At 47.6% G+C, this 10,774-nt stretch overlaps 1 protein-coding gene across 1 annotated transcript; it reads right to left on the minus strand.

The window, feature by feature from the left end:
- Positions 1-509: 509 nt before the first annotated feature.
- LOC142817496 (uncharacterized) lies at positions 510-10,558 on the minus strand. Its single transcript, XM_075894512.1, has 5 exons — positions 10,266-10,558; positions 6,194-6,480; positions 3,080-3,318; positions 2,303-2,538; positions 510-882 (listed from the first exon to the last, which is right to left on the minus strand). The coding sequence occupies exons 1-5, from the start codon at positions 10,502-10,504 to the stop codon at positions 510-512; spliced, it is 1,374 nt and encodes a 457-aa protein (XP_075750627.1). The 5' UTR covers positions 10,505-10,558.
- Between the last annotated feature and the right edge of the window lie 216 nt (positions 10,559-10,774).

The following is a 10,774-nucleotide window of genomic DNA, read 5'->3' on the forward strand; positions in this document are numbered from 1 at the left end:
GCCTGTGTGCTCAGATTTGAGTGCACGTTAAAGAACCCTAGGTGGTCAAAATTTCCGGAGCCCTCCACTACAGCGTCTCTCATAATCATATAGTGGTTTTGGGACGTTAAACCCCACAAATTAATGAATCAATGAACCATAATTTAAAAGACTACCTATTCTGCCATCCAGCTTTTGCGAAACCTCTTCAAAGAGAGAAAGAAAGAAAGAAAGAAAAAAGAAAGAAAGAAAGGAAGGAAGGAAGAAAGACAGAAAGAAAGAAAGGAAGAAAGAAGAAAAGAAAGGAAGAAAGAGAGAAAGATTGTTCCACATGCATGGCTCCTGTGTCTTGAAATCTTAAGCACTATGATGCCGCCGAGGCTGCCCGTGGCAGCCCGTCGCATATTTGTACGTTCGTCCCAGACACAAGCCCGACATGCGAAACATTTCACACGAAGGAAACGATCAAATTATAAAACTGCTTTTGTATTGTTACATATAAAATAATGGCCACAACGCAGGGCCTGCGACTACGGTCGGGTTGAGCGCGGCTTCTTGCAGGCCTGTTCGCAGGCAGTATTGGTCATGAACCGGTTGGCGCTGGTCAGGCACCGGTGCGACTCGAGCACGCGCGGCGTAAGCCTAAAGCAGTGCCTCCGGCCCCGCACAGCAGCCGATGAGGGTGCCTCTGCCGCAAAGAAGGGAAACTTGAGCTGTTCACTGGAACAGGGCACGGTGCGTGGGGTGGTGCAGGGCGGATATCTTCGGTTTGTGCAGCGCGCCGTGCACTGATTGGCCGTTGCGAACACAGCTGTACCGTTGGCAGGACATCCACCGGCTGGGAAGTTCCAGGCCAGGCACACCCGGCCATCGAACCACCACCAGCTAGAGCGGACGTCCTGCCTGCAATAAGCATGACTATCTACAATCAGTTCTGCCGAATCCTGCATTGTGGAGTTGGAATTACGAATAAAGGAATCGTCCAACTACTAGCGACGCAGAGCCAAGAAGAAAACACTTTCAGGTGGTTACTATTCGTATATTTGATGGGATGGGAAGAAGAAACCATTTCTTTTGGACAGGTTGCTCCTAGGGTTAATGCTGCATGTCAGGCTTGGTTTTGAATAGAAAATATTTTGCCAGAGAGAACGCAAAGGTGATATGAAGGAAGATGCTCACAGAAATTTTGTTAGCAAGGGGCGCTCATTCGAGTAAATACTTCCGAATATGGCAAAAGGTTCTCTCCCTCCCGCTAGCTTTTGCAGAAGTTGCTGCCATTTCTGATCAGTTCCACTGAGCTAGGTTGCGCGCTTTACAAGTATATACTTGGTGGTTGCTTTACGTGTGCGCCTTTTCGCCATGCTAGTTATGTAAAGCGTTCACGTTATTACATATGAATTCCTAATGCAACAATGGCGTCTACGGAAAGACGCTGAATATAGATGCTCTAGGGGCAATGCGTGTGATGGAACATAGTCCAATAATTCGTGCGCAAGACACGTCACTTCTGCGTACGAACTGGATGACGCTTTTGGGAATAGTGGTGGTGTCGGCATATAAGCAGTTCAATGACGTTGTTAGGGCAACGGAGGGACAGAAACCTCATTTAGAGTATCTTTTTCTTGTACAGGCTGATAGATCAACCATTCAGGAAAGCGCTAGCAAGACTTCACTTCTATGCACCATGGATCGACCATTCTCAACGACAAACATTTGTGGTATTGAAGCCGCCAGAGTAATCATTAACAAAGTAGTCACCTAATTACCCCGTTATTCAATGGACAGGAACATTTATTATACATCATGATTCTCACTTCGCAGTGCGCGTTAAGCCCCACCCCAGCATGGCGTTCCAGGTGTACCGCAAAAATAACTGCAGGAAGATTCCGGTTAAGCATGCCTACAGCAAACTTTTGTTGGCAATACGTGTCTCTAGCACCAAATATATGCCGCATAGCATAATCATGCAGCCTTCGAAATTCAGCTTACGTCAGCACACCTTTCTCTACTAGCGGCCATATACAATGCGGGGAACGTGCACAGAGCTTGTACTGCTCCTACGTATTGTATCTCCTTTTCCCGTCGTGAAGCTAGTGTCAGAACTATCTACACGTGCTTCCTCAATAAAACAGGAGCAGACCATGTCATGTTTCATGAGGTAGCCACGCGATCCTGCCCGCTACAGGTAGTGGTTATGGTGTGCACCTCGACCTGGACTGAAGATCGAGAAAGACGTGAAGGACATCCAAACGGACGCCCTCCCCGACTTTCCAAAGGCTTACAAAGGCTTTCCCCGGGTTAGCGACGAGTGCGCAGTGCATACCTCTTGCATCCGACAAGCAGCGTCTTGTCTTCGCAGCGTTCGTGTGGTGGTTCCGTCAAGACACATTTCCTTTCGCAATCGCGCCACGATGAGAACCGGTTGGTGCCGCGGTTGCAGAGCTGCGCAGGGCGGTCGTCGGCTGCGGCCAGGCAGGCGTTCAGCGACGCCCGATAGAGGAACTCACGCCGCGGCTTGCGGCAGTACGTATAGAACACTGCGCCACATTCGGGTTTCGCCTGCGATAAGCAACGTACCACCCACTATACCCTTCCGTAAATTCGCACGTGTTCAAAAACAGACGGACGGACGGACGGACAGACAGACAGACAGACAGACAGACAGACAGACAGACAGACAGACAGACAGACAGACAGACAGACAGACAGACAGATAGATAGATAGATAGATAGATAGATAGATAGATAGATAGATAGATAGATAGATAGATAGATAGATAGATAGACAGACAGACAGACAGACAGACAGACAGACAGACAGACAGACAGACAGACAGAGACAGACAGATAGATAGATAGATAGATAGATAGATAGATAGATAGATAGATAGATAGATAGATAGATAGATAGATAGATAGATAGATAGATAGATAGATAGATAGATAGATAGATAGAATGACCATGTCGACTGACAGGCAGAGCAAGTAGATTACCCGACCCAGAATGGGTGCGTTATATATGGCAAGCTGTTCTAATAAATAAGTGTTCTTAATATACAGTACTGCGCTTTCGATTCCGGTTCGTAAAAATGTCACTTACGGCTCTTCGGAACGGCATCGCCAAGGGATCCTCGACAGCGACCAAGTCACCACTGGCATTCCCATATCCTGTGGCTGGCTCCTCAGTGGTCGAGTCAGTCTCCTCAGCTTCTTCGTCCGTTGAGGACTTCCAGGAGGTCTTTGCTGATGCCTGACTGTATACCGTGCCGGAATCGCCTTGCCCCGGAAACTCAGTGAACGTAATCAAGCCGGGTAACAGCGGGTCAGTGGGTGCCACTCCTGGAATTACCGAGTTAAAGGGACACTAAAGGCAACTATAAAGTTCGCGTTGATTGTTGAAATAGCGGTCCAGAAACCTCGTAGTGTTACTTTTGTGCCAAATGAGGGCTTATTTTGAAATAAAATCCCGTTTTAGTCGCCCGCATCGGGTTGGCGCACTTCCAATTACCCGCCTCAAGAAGCGGTCCGACTGACGTCACTGTTGCCGTGCGCAACGTTGGCCGGCTTTACTGCGCGGTCACCGACAGAACGAAAGGAGCGAGAGCCACAGCAACAATAATGACCATAGATCAATTTCCTGCCAATGGCTCCGTCATTGCAGACGTGTTTTCGCTAAAGTGCCCCCCCCCCTAGATGGCATTACACGCCCAGCGTAACCACGCGAAAATTGAATTTTTGAACCACTCGCACCATTTTAGATCCTAACGTCCAGCGGTTCTTTTTTTACGTATATCAAACAAAAACGAGCAAACAGCATTCTATTGCATCTCTTGATGTACGGAAGGTTATTCAGTAGAGCTAGATCAATTACTAGTGATTAATTGTAGGTGGTTCATCTGACGTCATTGGTATCATTTTGAGAATGTCCTACTGGGGCACATGTGTTCTTGTACATTTACCTTGATTTCTTGGTAAGTAGGGCACCACTGTTGATTATATTGTTGTATATGTTGTGAAACATTCAGCTCTCACTCTGACGTAAATTGTTATTTGTCTTTAGTGTCCTTTTAAAGGAGCCCTGAAACACTTTGTCAAGTAACCATGGAATGAATTCACTGTAAGAGCTTATTGCATCACGAATTCAACGCCGCAAAAATTTTAAGAATGCGTCCAGTGCGAGTGTAGTTACAAAGGTTTGTCGCATGCTGCAATTGCATTCTCTTTTCTCTCGTCCCGACGAAAGCGTTGGAAGCTAAGCAGGGATGGATGGCACGGCCCCAGAACAACCTTACGCGCGCTTCGCGACCATGAGCAATATTTTTTCTTTTTTTTCTTCGAATGCGCGGCTTTCTCAGTGTGATCGCGCGCGCACGCTGAGACAATTAGCGGCCTCTCGCGGCGATCTTTGTAACGAGTGAGCGCGCCATTTACAAATCCGTCAATAGCTGATGGGTCTGTGACGTGTGACTTTTGGGCATACAACGTGAATTGTCGATAGAAGAGAAAGCAATTTTTAGCTGGTTTTGATCATTTATTGTGAATTCCAAGCCGCGTGCTCTGCTAAAATATTTGGCTCGCGTGTTGTCGGTAGCCTCTACTACCGATTAGCAGCGTTTTTTCACCATGCTCATGAAGTGCGGCAGGGCCCCTTCAAGTGTTGGCTAAGAGGACGCGTAATGTCGACGCAGGTGGCTGATCCGCGAAACCAATATTCATCAAATTTTTCCTACTGCATTCAAGGCGAGGGCAGTACTTGTTCTAAAGGCACTGGTTTCGACATTGCAAACATCGGATAACTTTCTGCAGGATATTGTTCTCGTGCTCGCGGTGAGGGCAGCTGAAATTTTAGATCCCTAGACCTATTCTAATGACGTCATAAACATGGGGAGTGCGTTGAGCTTTCTTTTGTCATCCTATAAAAAAATGCTGGAAGCTTGTAGTAAGTCCCACAAAGCTTGGCACAGCAAAGCTGGTTGATTCTCACACATTTAGGTTAACGCTGATTGCGACTATGACGCAGCTAGGTTCTGGCTAGATTTTGTTTTGTTTACAGGCTTTGCTATGTTGTAACAAGGCTCTTTATTACCTATATTTTACTCTCTTCCTTCCCTCTTTACTTAACATTATTTCTCTTTCCTATAACCTTGCTACATGATAATGTAGAAGGCATCCACCACGGCGTTCTTATAGATAGGCGAGTGGTTAAAGGGGCCCTGCAGCGCTGTTTTGTCTGAATTCTGCAGCTCTGGCCTGAGTGGAGTAGTGAATACTGATATGAAAGCAACAAGAATTATCTAATCTTGTGCACGGCAGCAGATGTTATTAGTCTTCATACTTCCAAATTCACATTGCCTGTTTCTGAACAAAAGAAGTGAATTTTAAGGGCTTGTTTTTTTTTCCCTTTTACGTGAACTTCAAGCAACCCAATAGGCAACAAAGCCAAGGAGGTATATGGAACGTTATTTGTATTGTTTTCAGTGCACAGCAGTTATGATATAATTTGGGAGAAATTACAGTAGACTAAAAGACAATCCGCCACTGGCAGTGACCGAACTTGCGACCTTCAATTAGCGCGTTCAATGCTTTACCGATTGAGCTACGGCAGTGATCATCCTCCCGTATACTTTATGGGGTATATCTGTGAACTTGAAATTCAGGGTGTTAGCGGTAGTCGCGGCCATGAGGGAGAAGGTGGAACACTCTTGTACTTTGTAATTCACAGCAAATTGCTTAAAAATTCTCCCATCACTGCGGTACTTCAGCCACAAGAGGCACGGAGGATGGTTTATTCAATTTTCACTGGTTTGATTTGGGTGTAGACGGGACTTGATTTATTTATTTATTTATTTATTTATTTTATTTTAATGTTCAAGTACACACACTTTTCTAAACTCACCAAAAACAATGCGAATTTTGTTTATAAAGCAAAGTATTCTTATACAGGTTGATTTTTAAAGACACACAAGGCCATTTTACGAGAGTGACGAAGTTTGAGCAAATTATTGCCCTGTTGAAAATTCCCCCAAACCTGACTGAAACACCCTATTGGCAGCAGCAGTGTTCGTTTGCTCACATACGCTGCAAGCACTTTGCAAAAAAGACTCGAGATTACAAGCGAAGCGTCGTCAAGCTGTACACGAAAAGCTTCTGCGCAAACTAATCTATTTTTTATTATACAGCTGCAGTATTAGTACATGCTTCAAACGTCACTTGCCTGCCACTGCGCCATCATGTAAGCGGTGACCGGCCCCACCCACCGCGGTCGATCGCCGGTCCGCAATGCTGGCAGTGGTGGCGGCGGCCGACGCGATGAGCAATATGGACAGCAGGGCGGCGCCGATCATGAGGACTTTCTCGCCCCCGATCCAATCACCCCAGCGGCCATAGGGAGGCAACGTGTCCGTCGCCGTGGCAACGTCACGACGTGTGCACTCGGCTTTGACTCCAGTCGACTTCGGAGATAGGGCACCTTGGCTACTCCCTCGCACTGCACGACAGGGCCTACAACCCGAGCAGTCCGAGCACGATAGAGCATTAATAAAGACATTGGAGTTAGCCATGTTTTGTTTGAGCTGCAAGAAGTGGTCCATAGAAAGACCGATAGGAGGTATCAAAAAAGGCTAAACAATTTCGTTTCGCATGCTCGTCGCCAGTAACGGCTCTTTACATGACTATCATCAGATGGTCATGTACGTCACCCATTTCGGAACCTATATAGTTGAGAATCATGGCTGAAATGAAGGGAATAAGAAGTGTGCGTCAAAACAAAGCAGAATCATTGCAATAGGATGGAAAGGTGGGCTAATTGGTAATTCATCATTGCTATGTGCAGTGTGCCTCCTCTTTGCTTTTCGTCTGTGTTTACCGCCGCGCTCCCAGTTCGCTGAACAAAGCAGAATCATAGAGAAGATAAGGGTTCTCGTTTATAAGTGAACTTTTATTAAACTGGAGGAGATGAATCTGGGTGTTGAGGGGGGGGGGGGGGTTGTGTTTGGGTTGGTTTGTTCCGACCGCATCTGCCGTGTCCGATCACTTCAAGAGCGAGCCACTCACCCTTTCGATACCCCGCACTGACTGCCCAACAAGGAGCTCTCGGAACATCAGACGTCAGTTTTCGCGGTTCGGAAGGACTATTGTTTGAGCCGGGGAAGAGTAGGACTAGGGTGCTTAGAGAGACACGCATTGCTAGCATCGGTGGTGTTCTGTCTTGAGAGCGAGGAGATCGTTTTTTGTGGCACGCTTGAACTTTTCGGTACGTTGAGTTCTTTTCCGCTCGCAAGTTGGTTTTTTTTTTGTTCACGTTGGTTTTCAAGAACGTTGTTCAATTGGGACGAGAGCCATGTGGTCTGCATCTTGGGGTGAGTAAAGCTTTGAGCACTTGCCTCACGGCCTTTGGACGCAAGGGTGTGAACGATTGTGGCACTTGTGCTAATTCTGTACATGTCCACCATGGTTTTTATTATCACAAACTTTCGTCATTCATTAATAACACATAATTCTCACGGCAAGGTCATGATTTTATTATTTCTATCTCTTTAGCCGCCTTTGCGCGAGGAATTTTAAGGCGCTTATACAGCAACTAATCACAATCATTGTCCACATCTCGTGTCCCATAAACTGGTGTTCTTTGGTAATCAAATTACCTCTGCGCCACAAAGCACCAAACATTATCATCAGCAAAGCTTAAAGCAAGTGGTTTGTAGGCCAAGCCCGAAGCGACTTAGTACGGAAGCCTCGTGTGGTCCGATTTTCTGTGAATAGCATCTTCTATCTTTTTGGACTCAGGGAGTCGGGCGTCGTTGCTGTCTTGTCTTGCGGCTAGATGCCGGGGCGTCGTGACGCTATCCGGGACGCCGATCGCTCGGTAAGCTGCTGTGTGCGGCGAGCGACAGGGCCACCTTACAGAGTGTATGTCTCCTTGCAGCTGCCTGTTCTGCACCTATAGGTTAGGTGCTGGGTGGATGCCGGTTGTTGTCAAGCGACTCTATAAACCTAAGGCTCTGCGCAGCCGCCTGTCGCACGTGGCGCAACTGGGTGGATCGTGGCGTCAAGGTGTTGCACTCAACTTCCCTCACTTTTTTTGTGTTTTGCGATGCACGAGTGAGCAAGAATTACTTTTGTTTTATTCTGATGGCATCTCGGCCGCCGCCGATGTATTAGCTACCAGTACTGACCATCGTACCACGTGGGCGAGGAGCTTGAAGCTCCCTTCCCTTTGGCCTACTGCATTCTTTTTTCGAGTGTTTAGAATGTACGTGGCGGGAGTGATGTAGCCCATGGCTGGTTGCCTTCTGCGCATAGTCAGCGCCAATGGCCAGGAATGCGGTCACGAGGTCGGGCGATGGAGATGCCTGGGACCTGCGCAACTGCCTCCAGTTCGGCGCCCTCGTGAGTGATGGTCGCAAACGGCAGACGTGTCGGCGCGAATGACGGTTCGTTGCGCCGACGGCAACATCGCTGGTGCGGGACCGGTACTGAGGTTAGGTCGTAGAGCCGGACAGTGCAGCAGTGCCGACCGGCGGCGGTGTCGTCGTGCACGCACATTATGTAGGGACATGGGTTGTCATTTTTTGTTAGAGCTTGTGTAGCTGATTCTTTCGATATGGTTTGAGTTAAGGTTAGGGTGTTGGGGAGGGGGGGGGGTGTAGGGGTGCTCACACTGCCTGTAAAGTTGTTTGCAGCGCGTGGCGTACGTGTCTCGCACAGAAACCATATTTTTGCGTCACAACTATTGAACGGTAGGTGGCGTTGTGTTCGCGAGCGTTGATTACCACCACCATCATCATGATAAGAAAACGTTAGCGCCGGCGGCAACGCCTGGCGGCAAGCCTTGGTGGCAAGCCCTGGTGGCCGCGCGCGAGAAATAAGTTGGTCTCTTCGGCTGACGGCGTTTGGCGCGAACGGTTGTCTCTCGCAGTATGACCCCGGTGCACGGCACCGCGGGCCGTCTGCCCTGGGTCCTTGTGGTGAGTCAGGCGTTAGCGACGCCACCTTGTTTGTCATTTTGTGGAGGCTTGTTAAATATTGTGTAAGGATGTCTTAGCGTGGTGATCACAATTGATGTTACAGTAATTCGGCTTACGATATCGTCGTTCAAAAAGTAGTTAAATAAATAAATGCGTTATTGTTTGATTCGTTCCGACAGCGTCTGCTGTGACCGCTCACTCCATGAGCATGACGCTCACTCCCCAAATCGAAACCCCCAATTATGCATCTATTCCTTATTTGCAGCTATTTAATGTTCCAAAAATATTGTTTCCCGATAGAGGCAATTTTTCTTGTTGAATACTTTTTTTCGTGTTTTTCTTACAGTTTACTCCCAGAAGTATAATCTGATTGCCCTTTTATGCAGTAGGTTTACTTTTTTGTGTTTTTCATCCTGCCGTTAACAAGCAACGCGTGATGGTAATAAAAACTAAATAGTACCTCATAGACGCCGTCAGTATATATAACGTCACGACGATTATAGCAAACATTTCAAGGTGGCGTCGTCACACATTCTCTTCTTGCGCATTTTCTAGCTTCCATAGCGTATCCTAGAGGCGAGCGTGGTGGTTTTGAAACTGTTAAGGACTAACTTGCTAATGCGAGAAAAATCGTTTCTTTTTATTGTTCCATCGAATCTGCATCTGTGTGCCTTCGATAGTACGCTCCGTTTAGAAGCAAATCAAGTTGATTCCAAGACGTCTGTAAATAAGCACAACTTTGTTTTATATGGAGCCTATTGAATATCGTAAATAAAAAATACCCCATCTCCCACTAAAGAGAGCCATGCGAAGCAGCAATGGTGTTCCCTTGTGTTCGCACTTGTTTTTATTTGTATGTTTCCGACTACTATGTGGTTATGTAAATGAAAAGGAAGAGAAAGGTGCCGCCCGTAACTGTCTATCATTACGATGACACCTCAACAGTTCGGCACGGGAAAAGGGTAGTGGGAGTTGTGTATATGTTGTGTACCGCTTATGCTACCCCCCTCCCATTTGTGTGTATTACCGTGTGTGTACCACAAAGTGAACACCCAGTGCTGCTATGAGAATGCAGTGGAGCGAGCACGCGCAGCATTACATACAAGCGCACAGCTGTGACAGAAAGATGAACGGGAGAGGAGAAACGAAGCGGTGGCAGCGCTCGGACACCTCCCCCCACCTCCTCGCGCTCACGCGAGGTGAGGTGAGGGGGCAAAGTTGGCAGATGCGCAGTGTGGGGGTGGACGGTCGCTAAGGTACGGACACAGCAGCGAGCAAAACCTGCCTCGCATCTAAAGAATTTACGCAACTCTCACGTACAGGACGGACGTGGTCTCGCTGCTGCTCACACTGCTGGTGATCGTGCTGCTGCTGGTGCAGCTCGTACAGCTTCTCGAGTCGTTGTCCATGTTGTAGTACCTGAACGGCCATCGCCGGCATGAATGACAGGGGCCCGACGGTGAGGTGATATACGGGAACACCGACGCCGAAGTGGCCCGCCACTGAGTCGTTTCGGTGGTATTCAGCCCCTGAAACCAATCGGCACGTTTGCGCATCATTAACTTGCGGTGGTTTTCCGGTGATATACTTTGGCAGATGTCACGCACTTACGTTACGACTTCATTACGCCAAGTTAGCAAAGTATAATGCCATTAAATTTACTAATTAACGGCTGAAAATTTTAAAGTGGCAATTAAACTACATTCAAAGTCAGAACCAGCAGAGGTATGGAAGGGGGCTGGAGCACCACCCCCAAAAATTTCTTCCTGCCCATTTGGCACCCCTCAAAAGCAAGCATACTGAAAACACAACGCATATGTCCCCAGCCT

This window comes from Rhipicephalus microplus, chromosome 5 (assembly GCF_043290135.1).
Source record: "Rhipicephalus microplus isolate Deutch F79 chromosome 5, USDA_Rmic, whole genome shotgun sequence".
NCBI classification, from domain to species: Eukaryota; Metazoa; Arthropoda; class Arachnida; order Ixodida; family Ixodidae; genus Rhipicephalus; species Rhipicephalus microplus.